The 19,422-nt window shown below is 35.2% G+C and overlaps 1 protein-coding gene across 1 annotated transcript; it reads left to right on the top strand.

Moving 5' to 3' along the window:
• The first annotated feature begins 4,537 nt into the window (after nucleotides 1-4,537).
• Nucleotides 4,538-7,048, top strand: LOC120261063 (oxalate--CoA ligase). Its single transcript, XM_039268739.1, has 4 exons — nucleotides 4,538-4,837; nucleotides 4,905-5,946; nucleotides 6,083-6,186; nucleotides 6,731-7,048. Exons 1-4 carry the CDS (start codon nucleotides 4,631-4,633, stop codon nucleotides 6,938-6,940), a joined length of 1,563 nt encoding a protein of 520 aa, XP_039124673.1. The 5' UTR covers nucleotides 4,538-4,630; the 3' UTR covers nucleotides 6,941-7,048.
• Nucleotides 7,049-19,422: the final 12,374 nt, after the last annotated feature.

Here is a 19,422-nt window from a genome sequence, read left to right as displayed (position 1 = left end):
GCATCAACAAGAGCATCATCCATTGCTGGTGTCCATGTCAAAATATCATCATTACTTGTCCCTTGGTCATTTTTCTTCCTCACTATTCTACACATTGTCAACACACACACATATAAAAGGTTACCACACAGAATTAACAAGTTAGTCTTAATTTTTTTTTTAAAAAAATAAAACTTATTCCATACGCATCATCACAAGTACCTATTATTATAATAAATTAATAACTCATTATAATAAAGAAGAAGTACATAAGATATATATATATATATATATAAGTATAACATTTTAAGAAAACAAATAACTACTAATGGTCACTTTCTATAATCTATCCATATTGCATTAGCTATTGAATCTCTTATTTGTTCTCCTTTAGCAGTTTCTTCATTCTCATTTCTTGGAGCATGATATTCTTGTTCAATAAATTCAGCTGCTAGTTCTTTATCAACCTCTATTATAAGAGCATCATCAAGGTCTGCAGTCGATAAGTAATTATGCAGAATACAACATGCTAAAATTATTTCATTTTGTGTTCGCACTCCGTATGTTGGTATATTTGCACTTGCGATTATAGGAAAATTTTTTTTTTTTTAAAACACCAAATGCTCTTTCAATTGCATTACATAGAGATGAATGTCTATGGTTGAATAACTCTCGAGCATTTTGTGGGCGATTATTTGTGAATTCTTTTAAATGATAGCGGACACCTCTATAAGGTGCAATCAATCCACTTCTCAACATAATTCCAGCATCAACAAGATAATATTTACCTATTCAAAGTTTAAAATCAGTATTGTATTGGTTTTGTAAGTAATTAAATCAAATATAACATATATATATAACTACCGTTTGGAATTATAAGCCTATCTTCTCTTAATAATACATCTTTCACTATATTTGAGTCAAATGCAGTGTCTTCCCATCCCGTTAACATGTAAGTAAATTTCAAATCAAATGAACATGTTGTCAATACATTTTGTGTTGGGTAATCTTTTTGACCACGATATTTTGGAGCCTCTAGATTTGACACTTTAACTCAAATATGCATTCCATCTATAGCTCCAACACAATCCTAACAATTATTATTTGCATCAAAATTTATTAATATAAAAATAACCTTATCAATTAATTAAAATGAGTAAAGATTATTTTACCTTAGAGTATGGGTAGAATCTACTATTCCCAAGTATCTCAATAGGAATACTTAAGCCATTTGGTCGTTTGAGGAAATTTTCTCCTAACTTTATTATAGCTTTTAAAACATGATGTAAATGATGCCTAGTTGTTTCTCCTGAATGCCTTAACCAAAATTGAACTTCTCTATTTTTTGCATGATGAGACAATACATAAAGACTTTTACCCACTTGTTCTTCAATTGAAACTCGTCTTGTTGGTTGTAGGCCACCATGTCTTTCTAACATAGCACATAAATCTAGAAAATCTTTAGGTCCCATCCATATTATATTCTGATTCCTTTCACAACCAACAATTCAGCTCATTATTTCATCTCTAACTCTGTCTCTTTCCAAACTCATACTATGATCAATAGTTTCTCGTTGTTGTTTTTTCGCACATACCAATAAATAACTAAGCAAACAACATATACAACTGCCCTTCGACGTGTTTCTTGCCACAAATACTCCAACGTTTCCTTATTACTTTGTTTGTCCATGAACGCTAAATAATGTAAAAAACAATTAAAATATTCTTCTCTTTATATAACAAGAAATAATTCATAATAGTTATATTTGTGATGACATAATAAGAAAGGGTTTTTCCTATAGATTGAAAGATACATATTGAAGAACAACTTTCTAGGAAATAACCTATATTTTAAACCAATTAATTATTGTTTTTTTAAAATAATCTATAAACGAAATTCTTGCAAATAATTTATTCTAATCACTACAAATTACCAAATTATGATAAAACACAATTACATTAATGTCTAATCACATAATTTATAAAAGAAAATAAATTATTCAGAGAGTTGAAGCACAAATAAACTATTGTCTATCATATTACCATATAATTATATCACCATATAATATTTGCATAAAGAAGACAAAAACAAAGTCGAAGATTAAAGTGAGACCAAAATATATATTTCTCAAACATCGATTTTTTAAAATATAAACTAATCATTAGTCATTAGAATCTATAGTTGAAAGAACAACCTACCTTTTGAATAGCACGTTATCCTATGTAGCACCAAGCATGAACAATTTAGGTGTGTGGATGCAAAGTAGTTTCTAACTATTCTTAGAATAGTTCCCCTGCCAATTATCCAAAACCAAATTACTTAATTAGGATTTAAAGACCAAATCCTCCTACAGCTCTATATGGATCATCACAAGATCACTTTGTCATATTGTTAGTAAACATATTCTAATATTTTAATTCATAGCATAATAATCATATTGGATTAGATAATTATTAGTTTTTTTTTTCACTCAAAAAAAATTTAAATTTTAATTGTACTTTGAATAAAATTTGAATAACAATAGAATTCTATTAAGAAAAAATTCTTCTAAGGATGAATTAAGAAATAAAAAACCCGTCATAAACAAACAAATACAAAAAATAAGCAAACAAAAAATGGATACATAAAAACAAGGATCTGTGATGGTTGTCATGTGAATACTTGGTTAAAATAAAATCAGATTGAAAAAAGTTAAAGAAGAAACTTTATGAAATTATGTAATTAATTTAAAAAATTAATGGTAATAAGGACTTTTAGAAATTTTAAAACTTTTACAAATTGGGTGGGGGGAAGGTCGGAGTTAACCCTTCCTAAATATATATCTTTTTAAATTTTTTTTTAAAAAAATTAACATTATCAAGATTTTATTTTGTGAGATTTGATGAATATCTATTTAATTTGGATTTTATTTTTAAATTTTTTTTAATACTATAAATTCTAAATATGGTCTAAATTAAAGCTATGTTTTATAATCCTCATAATATAAATTTTGAGTATTAGGTAAATTATAATTTTAAAATCAATTTCATTTATAATTACTTAAAACACCTAATAAATTTATGAAAAAAATTTTATACATAAATCTTGAGATTGGTTAGGAAAAATAAACCTCTTAACATTTTATAAAAAATATAATTTTTAGAATCACATATACTAACTTATAAAGACTATATATGTTAATTCATATTTTTATGACGACATTCAGTAGACACTATATGTTTGAATTGTTTTGTATCTTAAAATTGTTGGCACAAAAGATAAGATATATAATTGTGATAAATACTAAATCTTCACAATTGAAATTATAATAGTGACAAAATATTTAGACATCACAACTAAACAAAGCTATAGTGACAATTAACTTTTTTTTTATCATAAAAAACTCAATATCAAGGTTAAGAAATTTTATTTTTATGACAATATTTAGTAGGCACTAAATGGTTGAATTTTTTTGTGACAAAACTATTATAACAAAAAATAGATTAAATTTTATAAGGCTTTTTTGTGTAATTAAATCTTAATGAAAGGTCTATTATAGTTTATCTAAATATAAAATAACAGCTTGTGGATTATATTACTTCAACAAAAATCATGCAAAATATAATTGATTTTTTTTAAAAAAAAATTATTATAGGTACCAAAGCACATTTTGACAAATTAATCGACTTTTTTCTATTTTAATAACATAAATCTATAACTGTGAAATTTTGTAAAATATGAAAATAAATCATCAAATTAACATCACAGTCCCACTTAATAGCAAATCTTAATTACATTAAGTATTTTACTGATCTTAATTTTCTGCTCCTTTCCATTTTTTTACGTGCATTATTTAAAATTAACATTTTTTAAGGAGGCTAATTACTAAATAAAATTTGTTAATAATATAGTCACTTCTTGCAGTTTCTAATTTTCTTTGTCTTGAATTAAACAAAGGGCAATTGTCTTAAAAAAACCACTTTTTTTTTTCTTCAAATAAAGCAAACAATAAGAAAGTCTTTTTCTTTTCTAATCTGGTGCCATATACATGATGGGAACACGCATCCTATGAACTAGAGACAAGGCTCCTCTCACCACTTCTTTAAAGAGGAAGGCCTAAATTATTTTATAAAGCAAATAAAACTATCGTTATTATTGCACCTACATGAACACTATTGGAAACACATTGACCAAACAAAACGAAAGAGAGCTGTCCCATGCGATTATTCGCAGCCAACATTAAGAAGAATTATTGTCCACAGGCATTTCATAGGACATTATTTTTCATAAAATAAAATTTTTAATTTGAAAAAAAAAATGATGTTCGCTGGTAACACTCAAAACATCGGAATCTATAATTGATTTAAATTTTTCTAAAATGTTATTCATATATAAATATATAATTCACTTAATCAATTACATCATCTCTTTGCTGTACATGTGGCGGTATCCAACTGAAGGACGGTTCTGGGAAAAAGCAAGTCACGCGTTCAAAAGCAGCCAGACTCACTGCAGATGAACACGTGTCCATCATCTAACCTCCTCCCTGATTATATAAAACGCAACCACCCGTGGCTCGCTCTTCTTATCCCAACTGCAAGTTTGCTTTCATTTTTCCATCTAAAGATTATTCTTAAAATTAATTTTCGTAAATAAAACATTTCAGAAAAAATGGGGATCGAAGGTTTTACCCTCACCGGAATGCTAAAGAAGGCCGCCACTGACTTCCCCTCCCGCCGTGCGATCGCTGTTCCAACTAAGTTCGATCTCACCCATGCTCGCCTCCAAGCCCTCATCGATTCGGCCGCCACCCGCCTCACCGCCGCCGGCATCCTCCCTTCTGACGTTGTCGCCCTCACCTTTCCCAACACCGTCGAGGTACTATTCCTCTCTCTCTCTGTCTCTCTCTCTGAATCTCTGATCAGAACTGAGGATTTCCTTGCAGCTTGTGATCATGTTTCTGGCTGTGATCCGAGCGCGAGCGGTTGCGGCACCTCTCAACGCGGCGTACACGCAAGAGGAGTTCGAGTTCTACCTCTCCGATTCCGAATCGAAGCTCCTGATCACGAATTCAGAGGGCAACGCGGCGGCGCAGGCAGCGGCCAAAACCCTAGGGATTCGGCACGCTACCGCCTGCCTCTCGAACCCCAACGAGCCGGTCGAGATCTCTCTCGACGTCGGCACCTCTGGCGCCGATTTCGAGTTCCTCAACGACCCATCCGACGTGGCGCTCTTCTTGCACACATCGGGAACGACGAGCCGTCCTAAAGGGGTTCCGTTGAGTCAATTAAACCTCGCTGCCTCGGTCCAGAACATCCGATTAGTGTACCGACTCACTGAGTCGGACTCGACCGTCATCGTTCTTCCCCTTTTTCATGTTCATGGGCTCTTGGCTGCCCTTCTCAGCTCACTCGCATCCGGTGCTTCAGTGACGCTACCGGCATCAGGACGGTTCTCAGCCTCGACCTTCTGGTCCGCCATGCGCGCATCTTCAGCGACGTGGTACACGGCGGTGCCCACCGTGCACCAGATCCTCCTCGACCGTCATGCCGCCCAGCCCGAGGATCACTACCCGAATCTTCGGTTCATCCGGAGCTGCAGCGCGTCACTGGCGCCGTCTGTCCTGACGCGGCTTGAGGAGGCGTTCGGGGCACCGGTGCTTGAAGCTTATGCCATGACGGAGGCGTCGCATCTGATGGCTTCGAACCCGTTGCCGGAGGACGGGCCGCACAAGGCTGGATCGGTAGGGAAGGGGGTGGGCCAGGAGATGGCAATTCTGGGAGAGGAGGGGGAGTTGCTGCCCCCGCACATGCCAGGTGAGGTATGCGTGCGAGGGCCAAACGTCACACGCGGATACAAGAACAACCCGGAAGCAAACAAAGCCGCGTTTGAATTCGGTTGGTTCCACACGGGCGACCTTGGCTACTTTGACTCGGATGGTTACCTGCATCTCGTTGGAAGAATCAAAGAGCTCATTAATCGGGGAGGTATAACTTAATGACTAATTAATGAATTACTTTCGTGATTAATACAACGTTTTGTTTTGATTAATATCAATTAAAAATTAAATACCTAAATAAATTTTATAAATTTAATTTATTAATTTTAACATGTATATAACAGGAGAGAAGATATCACCAATCGAAGTGGATGCGGTGCTTCTGGCGCACCCAGATGTGGCTCAAGGTGTGTCGTTCGGTGTTCCTGACCCGAAGTACGGTGAGGAGGTAACGTCTCTTCCCATCGAATGTGATACTATATTTTCTTTTTTCTTTTTCTTTTGCTTTTAATGTACAGCCATGTGCTTTTTTATTTATAATTTTAATCAATTTTATGAATATGTTTGTGATATTTCAAACTTCTTTAAAAAAAACTGTTTATTTTGTAAAATTTATATCTTTATGATCTTTCTCGAAGAAACTTTGCTATTTAGTAATTAGGAAAGCACATCTTGATAAGGTTTTGGGAGGCGGTCCATTTAAATTCTGAAAATTATTTTTTTTTGAATTTTTTAGAAATAATTTGCCAAATCCAACATTTTGTTGATACATTTGCTTAGAATTTTTTTTCTTAAAAATTTAAACATTGATAACATAATAATCGTAATAAATAAATAAATAAAATAAATAAAATAAAGGAATATTCTGGTATGTTCGTTGATGCAAGTGACTATTTTTTTTTAAAAAAATATATAGTTTATTTATGGGTGAAAGCAATGTTATTGAATATTATTTCTAATCCTATAAGAAATTTGCGCGATTCTGGGTGTAGATTAACTGTGCGGTGATAGCAAGAGAAGGTGCGGAGCTAGACGAAGCCGAGGTGCTGAGGCACTGCAAGAAGAATCTGGCATCGTTTAAAGTGCCCAAGAAGGTGTTTCTGACGGACAGCTTACCGAAGACAGCGACCGGCAAGATCCAGAGGCGCATGGTTGCAGAACATTTCCTAAAGCCGGCTCAAGCGTCACGTGCCGGTGCTTAATTCCTAGTGTGTACTAATTCCCATTTCTCTTCCGTGTATGTCCTTACTTGAAATGAAAACAATAAATAAATAAATAAATAAATAAAGTTTTGAAAGTTTTTTTTTAAATTATAATAAAGTAGAAAGAGTTTTGGATATCTCCTAATAAGGCGAGTGATGTTTATCCCCTTTTTTAGAGATAATTTTTTTTAAAAAAATATCAGCTTCAAGAAGTGATCGTCAAATTCTAGCCTGTCATCCCGTCGTCATAATATCTTTGTGGTTAGTAGCAGGGACAAGCGTGACAGGCATATCTGGTGAAAGTTATATCCATCGTTAGGTATGAAGATGATCACGACATTTATTTAACACCACTAACACTAACATTTAAAAATATTTCTTTATTAATTATTTATAAAAAAATATGAAATAAACAAAATTACATTATTTATTTTTTTAATAATTTTTTTAAAAAAAGTCGTATCCACATACTTGAATATAAACCCGGATATACATTAATAAAAAAAAAATAAAAACTTTCAATAAAATTATACTTATCATTATATATGTTAGAGTAATACTATACTTATCACTCATGTATATTTATAAGGGTTGTTTGCCCTAATGAGGATACACACTTCTTCTCATATTTCCTTACAATATAAAATAAAATTTTAAATTATTAAAATTATTTAAAATAAAAGTAACATAGTTTTTTTTCCCTCTCTAAATCTCCGAAATTATTTATGGATGTGTTTATTAAATTAAATTAAGATTATACTTAGACATATATATCGCAATTAAATTAAATTAAATCCATATATTCCACTAAATTCAAATAAAAAGATAAAATTTTGAAGACAAAATTTAAAGTATTGGTTAAATGAATGTTTATAATTAAGAAAAATTTTTAATGAAAGAAGAGATATGAGACAAAATAAAAAGGAGACGGGTTTTTAATATTATGATTAGTTTTGGTGGTTTCTTTCGTAATACTATGATTAGTATTTCTAAGGACAGGTAAAATTTTGCTATTGCTCATAAGCTATATGGTAAACATTGTGCTTCAAGATTAGTGGTTTGCCAGAATTTTATGGACAGTTTTTGTTTTTATTATTATCATTATTTTTAATTTTCTTCATTCTGAAGTTAATAATCTTCTTATAACCACCATGTTAGTGTCCATAGAATCGGCATCATGGCATTGCACGGCAATGTCCAGAGGGCCAACTTTTGTTTGCAGCCACATACCCTAACAATAATTTTGGCTGTTTCCCAATTCTTTATAGTAGTGTTTAAAAACATCATTCAAGGAAGAATAAATTATTATTTTTTAAAGATATTGGTCAAACAATCAAAGAATAGGGAAAATAAAAAACCTATTAGCTTATTATTGAGACTATTTTTTTCTTCAGTCAAACTTGGGTTGAAGAATTACACTTGTTCTTCTTTATTTATCCTATTTAGTTGTTTAATTCTGTCTATTAATTTATTTTTATTTGTTATTATCTTTTCTCATGCTACTAAACACTATCTATGTTCATGTTTGACACTAGGAACACTAGGAATACTGATTAGGAATGACACTAGAAACACTAGAAATACTAGGAATACTGATTAGGAATAGACTACCAAACAACATGGAATAAAGTCAATCAAAATAAGTTATTCCACTTGGGGCTTTTAAGAATAAGTCACCTTATCGGTATCAATAACTTTTACACACCTTAGCATAATACTCTATTCCAATGCTAAGGGGAATAAACATATGACTATTTTGCACTTATATAAATAATAACATATTTTTTATTTTTTTAAATTTTTTCAATGAAATGAATTTAGATGTTATAGAGAATATCCGTGACATTTTTCATATCTCCCAAATATATAATGGAATTAGAAAATATTCATGATTAACTCTATCTGTCAAATATATAAATAATATTTTACAGTTGCCATATGATCTCATGAGATTGATAATTTCTTTATATAATGGTCGCTATTTTATGTAATTGTACATATATATTTATATACTTGTAATTCCTTGGAGATTAATGCACGAGAGAATTTCATATATTTGTTCTTCTATGGTATTAGAGCATTTGTAGCCATTGGTGGTTTTTTTTTTTTATTTTTGGCAAGCTTCTACAACATGTACTTCTAGGTTCAGATCTATGGCAGTTTTCTAGAAATCATATCTTCTCCTCCTAACACCTTGTCTCACACCCTACCCATGGCATGTCAAGCCCCAACTCATAGTCAGGCACATGACAATTGATGCATTAATCCAAGTGGAGTGAAAAACACCTCCATTGAATTAGCAAGGCTGACCGAAAACCTAAGCAAACTTGTATTGGATTACAGCTAGAAAAAACACTAAATAAAACTAGAAAGAACACAATAGATAGTTAAATATATATATATATATAACAAAAACAAATGCGAGTACTCAATGTGATATACAACTCAAATATACAACCTAGTGGATCCAATCTATACAAGGATGTTTAATATACAATACGTTACAAAAGATGCACAAACCCAACTTAAAACAAGACATACAAGCTGCTGCCCAGAATAAGGAAATACCACATCTGCTACTAAACCTGAGGAGGGAAAAAGAAGAGTGATGAGTAATGCTATTACTCAGTGAGTGAATAAGGCACATTATTCTAATAGAATCAAAATGAAACCAATGAGTATGATTAGAGTCATAGCAATAATAACCAATACACATTTAGCTTAAAATAAATTAAAGTCATGATTACACCAACAAATCATTCTTTTGAAAACTCATATGCTAGCCTCAAATAATGTTCACCCTAATTGCGGCCGCAATTAGTGTTTGAAGTGGCCGCAATTAGGGTTTGAACTTGCCAAGGTTAATTTTAAATATAACAAAATCTATTAGATAGCCTTCATGGCATTGGCCTCTGAGAGTCTCATGTGGTGACCTCGAGTGGCTCAATTACTATTTGTCCCATTCAAGCTCTCTATACGCCTCCTGATATGGGTAAAGTAATGGTCAACCATGCTACCTCTGCAGGCCAGTGGTGGGGATCACCACTGCAGTGAATCACACAAAGTATGTCACCATCAAATCACATAAAAGCATTTTCACAACATTGGCATGATAGAGCACAATACTTTTCCTTCACAAAAAATACCACATTTTCAATGATATAACCTTTCCTTTCACAAAGAACAATAAGGATCAAAATATATCAAACAAATAGAGTTATTTAACCTCGAGATGAGAATCACATTCCAAAGCCATGCACAAATGTAAATATACTTATTGGTTATCATTCAAATCCACTCGATTATGTCTTTTAAGAACACAAATTGATAAGTGCATGTTTGTACGTATTATAAGTTAATATTATACATAGATTTAGCATTACTTTTATTAGTTGTATGTGCTCACTTTGTGTTTTTACTTTCATTTGTGCAGCTAGGGTGTGTGGGCCCCGCAAGGGCGGAGTTGGCGATGTGAAGCAAACTTAAGCCATTTGAGCAAAAAATAGGCCCATTACGGACAACTGATGATTACATCACCAACCACATATTTATTGGAGTTCATACAGGCATGATTCATAGGCGTATTAGTGTATAGTACTGTAGCGAATTACTACAATAGGTTTATTGCAGCATATTACTGTAGTACGGTATTATAGTTGGTCGAGGCAAAAAAGACAGAGAGCACCACAGCCGTGGGAAGCAACCCATGCCCATGGAGTTGCCTGATTTCACTCTTTTTAAGTCATTTTGTTAAGGGGTTTACAAGTTTGGCTTGGGGTTTTCTTGGTGAGGAAGAAAAGAGCCTTGCGCTAGAGCTTCATTGGAGATTAGATCCGGCCAAGGGAAGACTCCGGCATCACTCACCGTCGTCTACACCATCATCCTCATCATTGGCAAGCTGTTGGGAAGCATCATTCGGCACCGATGAGCTCTTGCCGACGAAGTGTCGTTCGACCGTTCAGAGGGTCGATAGCCGGAGTTGTCACCACAGTTTTGGAGGGAGTTTACTTGCTTTCTTGGATGTATGTGATGCTCATTCTTGTTTGTAGATTTTTTACTCCATGAGGAGCTAAACTCTTGTTGGATGCTTTGGTGTATGAACCTTAGGGTTGTATTTGGTTGATTTAATTCATGCTTATCTACTTCTTGTTGATTTGAGTTTCAACCTTGTGTTTTAATGCCATACTTGTATTTGTAGAGAGAGCTCGGATTATGTGCTAGGGGTTGACCTAGTGTTGAGTTGAGAAATTTACTAGTGCTAGACCTACCAAGGTTGGAGGGTAGAGAGGGTAGAACCTTAGGTAGAGGAGAGCCCATTTCCCTTCGATTTGATCATAACTACCTTTACACTCCAGTGAGCGTTAGGCTGATCATGTGAACCTTAGTGAAGAGATTAGGGGTTTAAAGCTCTCTCGATACAATTAACCCCTAATCCTATACAAACCCGTGGCGCAACTTATCTTAACTTGAGTAGAAAGCATGTGTTAAATCATGTACTTCATGTTTGTAACCCTAGGGGATCATCACTCGAGCATCCACTCCATTCCGGATCATATTCTCATTTTTACATTTCTCTTGCATCTCCCTGCTTTTTCCTCTCCTTCAGTTTCATTATACTTGAATCCAACAACTTGGTTAAGGATAGATAATAGAGAAAGAGTGATTACTAGTACTCTCAATTTCCTTGTCGATTTGACTATCCGACCTTTTGGGTATTTATTACTTTGACACTTGTGCACTTGCGGTACACACATGCAAAGAGACATGTCACAAATTCACTCGCAAATGACGCCCAAAATATGGTCAGCCTCCCTCCAAGCCTTGCCCTTGCTCGGAGTCTCTCCTTCTACAAATACGAAGGCATTCCAAATATGCAACATAAGAACAAAATACAATAATGGAAAACAATCATAACAAATGAAATGAATCAAATTAGATGATGAAAACTAAAAATTTTGGCCTACCTATAAGATGGTGGAATGATGACTCGATGAGGATTAAAGCCCTTAACTCTAAAGATTTCAAAACAACATGTGCCAACACACGATTGCTACAGTCCAACCCATAATCGTATTTGTATCAACCGGTGTGATAACCCAAAGGGGATGAGTGATATACCCAACCCTCAAGCCATCGCAAGTGGTAAATGTCTAAATACACATACTTTGACATATGTATTTTATACATTAGACAATCATTTTTATAGGATTAATGACTGTTTTATGGGTTATTTGGTTTTATTTGCTTTCTACAGTATTGAAAGATTTCATAAAGTGTGGTACTAGTGACTTTTTTTTTGTTTTTGTAGTCTTTGCCAAGTGTGTTTTGATAAACGCCTAAATGTATGTATTCTATATGCATATCTGTTGTACTATTTATGTACTAATTGATGAATTGATGCCAATTTTTGTGGTTTAATTGGTTTTATTTGTGTCACATGCCTCAAGGATGCCTATGTGAGCTTGACGACGTAAGGGAGAAAGACATTGACACCGAAAATGATATTTTAGAGCCCTGGGTATTGTAGCAACAATGTAGCAGGCACTGTATCACGAAGGAGTTAGGAAATGATGAAGTCTCGGGTTTTGTTGATGGGCTTTCTGACGGCTATGAAGGCACCTGTAAATCGGCTGAAGAATGCATAGTTTATCAAAATTTTGCCAGAATTCCTGAGGTTCTTACGGGTTCCTTCACGCCCGTGAACTAGACCATGAAGCTTACCCAAGAATGGTTTTAAGAAGACTTTTTTAGGGCTTTTTGAGGTTCATTCATCTCCTACCTTATACTTTCTCACCTCCACCTCTAGATCCGGAGGTAAAGTTAGCTCAAGAAGACATTCTTTGGAGTGCAAATCGAAGGAAAAAGCAAGATTTGGCAAGATCTCCCCTCATCTCCTAGTGTAGAGGCTTGTAGAGGACAAGGATGCCACCTCTTTTGTGGCATCGGTGGAAAGCTTTCCATGGCTTGTCACTCCGCGTTCATCACTTGAGGACGTGTTATGTTGCTTTGTTTGGTTGTTTTTCTGGATTTGAGCATGTATTTTATTAGAATGAACAACTAAACCCCTAGGTCACTGGATGTTGGTGAACCTTGGGGTGAACTTGTGTAGTTGGATCTTTTGATATATTGTTTTTGCAATTGGTGTGTTTAAGATTCAAGCTTGGTGTACTTTGATGTATTGGCATACATAAGAAATTTGTATGCCAATTTCTAGGTTTTACTTGGTGATGTGACCAACACCCTTATGCTAGACACACTTAGCATGGAAGAGATTCATGTACAAATACACCGTGACCATCGGGTATTTTGTGCCCCTCCAACATTAGGGTTGGACCTAGTTTAAGTTTCGGCCCTAATTAGAGAATTTTCCACTTTTAATGCAATCATAGGAGGATTTGGTTGGAAGAAATTATGTATCAATACCTGATAAGTGTCTAAATGTAGGTGTTTTCATATATATATATATATATATCGTATTCACTTTGCATGTATTTTGTGAGGTTTGATGCCCGTTTTGCGCTTAATTGTCTACTATTTAGTTTGTAGGGAATAAGAAAGCCATGGAGAACAAGAAGATATCATTTAGGCGAAAAGAGAAGAAAACAACAATTTCATACTACCCCCATACCACCAAGTATGGGGGCCGTATGCACTGATAGCAGTGGGATGAAATTGAAGCTATCTGACTCAGATATCATACCACCCCCCATACCACCCAGTATGGAGGCCGTATGAAGGCCATATGGACCCTGTATGCACCCCGTATGGAGCACGAATCTAGATTATTTGAGTGCTATATGACCCCTATACGACCCGTATGCCATGAATGTTATAAAAGCTGACTTTTAGGGCTGAACAACGGACTTTTTCTAGACATGTTTTGAGAGACCACTTGAGAGACTTTGGGTGACCTTGGGAAGGAGAAGAAGGGCAAGGAAGCTAGGAGATCATTCAAGGCCAAGGTCCAAGGCTCTTAAGGAAAGAAGGCAATATCATTCAACGGGAAAATCAATCACGATTTGAAGGAAGGAGATCCGCGGCTAGGGGAAGCATCATTCGGCATTCCTTTGGTGGGGGAAGCATCATTCGGCACATTCTCGACCTCCTCCTCCACCATTTCATCTAGGGAGTGTCATCTATGCTTTTTCATTATGTTTTGCTTGATTGTGTTGTTTGTTGTGGGATGATGACACACTAGATCCCCCAAGGCCACCGGTTGTTGGTGAACCTTAGGAGGGGGGGGTTTATCATGTATTGTGGATGATTACTTGTTAATTCTATGCTTGCGTTATTTTGAGGCTTAATCCATTGTTTTCATGCTAAGTGCTACACTAAGGAGAAATCCGTAGCTCTTTTATGAGTGATGCATATAGATGTGACTTGCTCGCATGTATTAGATCTTGAATGGATTAGAAGGGGATACTTGTATCATCACGCCGAGAAATTGGGTGTTGGTAGCCCTCCATGTTAGGTTCAAGCCGAAGAAGAGTAGGTTTACTCCTATTTGAGATTTCCTTGTACTTAATGCAATCGTAGGAACGTAGATTTGGAAGAAATTCCTATCAATGTTCGTTTGGGATTAGGGTTCAATCGCCGAAAAATTGGGGTTGTTCTAATCTAGAAATCTCTTGGCCTAATTTACCTTTGCATCTTTTGATCATCATCCATATTTCATGATAACCCCAAAAAGGGGATCCACATCCATAGGCCTTTACATTACATTGATTCTCTTGCTTGCTCATTGCTTGCTCTCTGTAATTTGTTGGAAATCTTGTTTTAGTTTTAATTGCATCTAGTAGAGTTAATTTCATCACTTAAGATTTTAGGTTAGATAATAGTTCGAGAAGGAGTAATAGGAGATCCTTAGCCCCGTGGAATACGATCCTCGTGTCTTCACATGAGGTATTACTTGGCGATCCCATACACTTGCGGGGAAGCAATCAATACCCGTATTGGATTAGGAGTCAATTGCCATGACCATCGGGTTGATCTATCCCAGGATTCTCTTAGTCCAAACCACCAGTTGCTTATTAGTCTTAGCATCCTTCTCACTGTAGTAGCCCTAGGTGAATCCACATCCGTGACCATTTTCACCCATTCATTTCACCCTCTTTTACCTCAACTGTAGACTCCATCCTTGAGTTCTTTCTATTTCTTTTGTATTTTAGAACACTCACTTGAATGTGTAGGTTAAGCAACAAGCAAAGTGGAAGTAAGGGTAGCTCCTTGGGGCCTGGGAATACGACCCTCTCATGCTTGCACGAGAGATATTACTTGACAACCCCGTGTACTTGCGGGTGTTCATAACCAATCATGTTCAGAAGTGTTTGGTTCAATTGGGGGAGTTTGTGGTTGTAAAGTAGCCTTTATTGATGTATTTTAATATAAAAAGCATAATCATGCCTGTGTTTAAGCAATGCTTATACCTGTACACTTTTTAGGAGGGGTTTTGGCTTTTTTTGGTACAAAATTAGCCAATATGTAATGTGCATGACCTAAAGCATTCTTGTGCATAAGAGAGCATGACCGTATTCTGAGGCCCCTGCTCGTGCTGAGAACATTTTTCAAATTTCTATAATTTGCACAGCCAAAAGTGCGCCTGTGCTTTTGCTAGCGAAGTCATGATGTGTTCTTTACTGTAGCAATGTTACTATAGCAGCACACGGGGTGAAGCACAACCATGCTTTTTGTGAAGCACGCCAGTGCTTTGGCTTTTATAGCCTCGATTTAAAGACACTCTGAGTCTTTTGTAAACCCTAACCCTTTACCCCTTGTGCACTCTTCTTCATCTCAATTCCATGTGGTTCTCTTGGAGAAGAAATTAGGTTTAGTCAATTCCTTGTTCTTCTAACTTTGGAGCTGAAGATTCATCCATCTTACCTCTGAAACCTTGAGGTAAGCTTCCATCTCCTTGCTTTTCCTTGGTGTTGATGGATGAATGACCTAGGGGTTGGATTATTGGCTTGATCCATGTTCTTCTTGTTTGTTATTGCTTTGAGAACTTGAGTATTTCTTTAGCATTATTATAGCTTCTATGATTGATAGTATTCATGAACCATTGCTTACTAGGGTTCTTAAACGCTGTAGTATTACTGTAGCACCAATTAAACATAGATGTTTCTTTGAATTCTTTAGTTTATAATGAAGTTGAAACCCTTAGAAATTCATTGGGAATCTTGGTAGCTAGTTTTGAGTCAACCCTAGGATCGAATTAGGGTTTAATGGCATTGATAACCTAGGGTTTCTTGCTTGCTTTATTTGTGTAATTCTTGTTGCTTGTGTGTGTGTGTGCTTGATTGGTTAGGGGGAGAGGGCTCGTCTAGAGGTAAAGAGTCAGCAGAGGAATAGCACACCCAAGGCTTTCTCACCTAAGTTGTTAGTGGGGTTTTATATTGCATAATTCTTTTAGAATGTTAATTGTGGCTTTTCATTGTTTTCAATTGCAAGCTTTTCATGGTTTTTATCACCGTGGAATGATGTTTCCATAAAATTCTATATTGTTGATTCATGAGTAAGAATCTTGTTTTTAGACAGAAATTTTTATGGTTGTATTGAGATTTCAAGTTTAAAATAAGGTATGACACTTATATGCATATGATGCTTGAGATTTACATTTATGTGTAATGATTCTCATTCTTGGCATGTGGATATCATCTTGGATTCATACTATTTGATTTACTATTATGATTATATTCTTGGTACACCTACAGGTGGTTGATGGTGATAGGGTTGTAACCACCTTCTTAGTAGGGGTCACCACAAGCCAGCTTTTAGAGGTGGTATAAAGGATTGCATAGAGTCCTAACTGAATGATACTTCAGGAATCTAGAGTCACCATACGAAATTGGTGGATCAATATCAAGGATATGAGGACCTTGATGGCTCTGAACTTAGCCGCGACCACGGCTATAGTTTGGAGGGTTTCTAAATCATTAATCGATTTACTGAGATGTATTATATTAATTGAGACTTCGTGATTCTTATGTTTAGTTCTACAACAATATTCCTTCCTATATTTGAAAAGAATGAATTTTATTACAAGTTCATTGTTTCATAGTTGTAAAGTCGTATCATTCTTAACGATGATTTTTGAAGTGTAAACTATGATTTGAGGCAAATGTATTATTTTTCATGGTTATGGATTTCACCTATATGTATATATGTTATACAAATTGTTTTTTCAATCAAAGTTCTTGTATTTATTCAAAAGCTTGATAGTTGATGTTTATTCAATTCGTTTCAATATTATTTTGAATTGTGCTAACCCACTCACTGAGTGACTCAGGTTACTCACGCCTCTTTTTTTACCCCGGCTATAGCAGCTAGTAGCTTGGTGGTGTAGCAGTGTGCTGGGCATTCACTAGCCTTCCTTCTCCACCTATTCCCTGTAGCTTGTATATTTATTTTTGAGAATGAGTATGTTGTATAAGAACATGGATACACTAGTGGGTTCGAATTATGTTTACTAGATTGTTCTTTTGGATATTTCTTGAACCCTTCTATCTGATATTATTACTTATGCTTCCCCTGCATATCTCTGAGTTTCCCTATTTTGTACATGTTATTTAGTGTCGTTGATTCCAGGGATTTGTTTAGCCTTGCAGAAACTCGAGGGTAGAGTGGTAGGGTATCTCTCCTCAGGTTGTTGTGGCGGTTGTCACATCTCGAGGTCCGTGGGTCAGGGTGTGACATCAAGGTTCCCAAAATAGATAAAAAACAAATTCAAAGAAGAAGCAATGCAATAGCACTATAGTAATTTACTGTAGCAGTATACAATACAACATGCGGCTTGTATAGTATCCTCATAGCATGTATAGAAGGCCATGCATCCCACATACTCCTGCATGAAGTCCACATGACTTCACAGAACTTGTTATAAAAGCCCGAAGATAGAGCTTTTAAGAGGACCTTTTGGACACTACTTGGCTACACCGTCCACTGATGGTGAGCGCGCGTGACACTAAAAAGTGTGCATGCGACTCCGTGGCTGCATGTACATGGGCTGTCAAGTAATAAACCTCCCTCAAGAACATGAGAGGGTCATATTCCCCAAGGTTATGAAATTTTCTATTACTTCCTCCTAGGTATTACTGTCTAATCGATTAAAGAGATGTTGTTGGTTGAAAGCAAAAAATGTGACAATATGTAAAATATGGAAATTAATACAAAGAGTCAAAAAAAAAGCAACCCCAAAAAATTGAAATAGTGAAGAAGCCAAATATAAATAAAGGCCTCGGGCGAGGATCCCCTGGGAGAAGAACAAATATAAATGAAACAAGAGCTCGTGTATAAAGTTGGCTTAGGGCATGTTTGGGTTGGCTTTTTTAAAGCCCAGAAGCGCTTTTTTATAAGTTAAGCACTTCTGGGCTTTAAAAATTATGTTTGTATTAGCTTTTTGGTAAAAGCTGAAGCTGTGAAAAAAACTGTAATACAACTTTTTTCAGAAGCTGCTAAGGAGGTGCTTTTCTCAAAAGCACTTTTTAGAAGCTCTTTTATGGATTGTAAGATTACTAAAATACCCATGTCCTTTTATAAAATTTCCCCACCCTTCATAGCCCTGACTTCTCCAATGTAATTATAATTAATATAATAATAATAATAATTGTAATTATAATTAATATCATAATATATTAATTTATTATTATTTTTATTATTAGTGCTTTCATTATAATTAATACCAATGTCTAATAGTAACTTAATGAAAACTCAATGAATGTCTATTTTAGTAATTTGCCATCTCTAAAAGCCCTTTTAAAAATCTCCATCCAAACAACTTTATATATATAAAAGTGCTTTTGTTTTAAGTTATCCAAACATAAAATACTCAAAAGCACTTAACTTACTCTTAAAAGCACTTTTAAAAAAGGTGCTTCTACAAATTAAAAAAAAAAAGCTCTTTTTCCAAAAGCTAACCCAAACAAGGCCTTAGTTTGGTCCGCTAGACTTTGGTGTCAACTACCCCGAAACCTCAATTGTGCAGCCCTAATCCAATACGTGTGATTGGGCACAAAGACTCTTGGCTAGGGAAGTTCTAATGCTCTATAGGCTAGAACTTGCCCTAATGCCTATAGGGGGCTACCGGTAGTTGGAACCTCCGGCATACTGGCATAATGAATCTCCCTTCAATTATCATGTGACCTAATACATTCAAGCATCCCACCATACAAGTATTATTTATAATTGAACCTACAAAATCCATCAATTGTCGGTTGAACAAAGAGATGATAGATTGAAACCAAACATACAAGCCAACCATTCAATTATATATAAAAATAATCATCCATACAAATTCTTCTCCAAAGGTTTACATGATGCTTGATGGCCTTGGGAGTCTAGTTCAACATAAGATAGAGAGCTCAAAATACATAGAAAATATCACAAGAATCAAAGACAAACTCCCTTGGAATGTTGAGTAGAAGGTGGTGATGAGAGCTCTTCAGATCGGAGTTGTTAAGCACGTTGATGATCTACTTGAGTTTCCC

The sequence above is a fragment of the Dioscorea cayenensis genome, chromosome 1, assembly GCF_009730915.1.
Source record: "Dioscorea cayenensis subsp. rotundata cultivar TDr96_F1 chromosome 1, TDr96_F1_v2_PseudoChromosome.rev07_lg8_w22 25.fasta, whole genome shotgun sequence".
Classification (NCBI taxonomy): domain Eukaryota; kingdom Viridiplantae; phylum Streptophyta; class Magnoliopsida; order Dioscoreales; family Dioscoreaceae; genus Dioscorea; species Dioscorea cayenensis.
The sequence above is the reverse complement of the archived record's forward strand: the minus strand, read 5'-3'. Positions and strand labels throughout refer to the sequence as shown.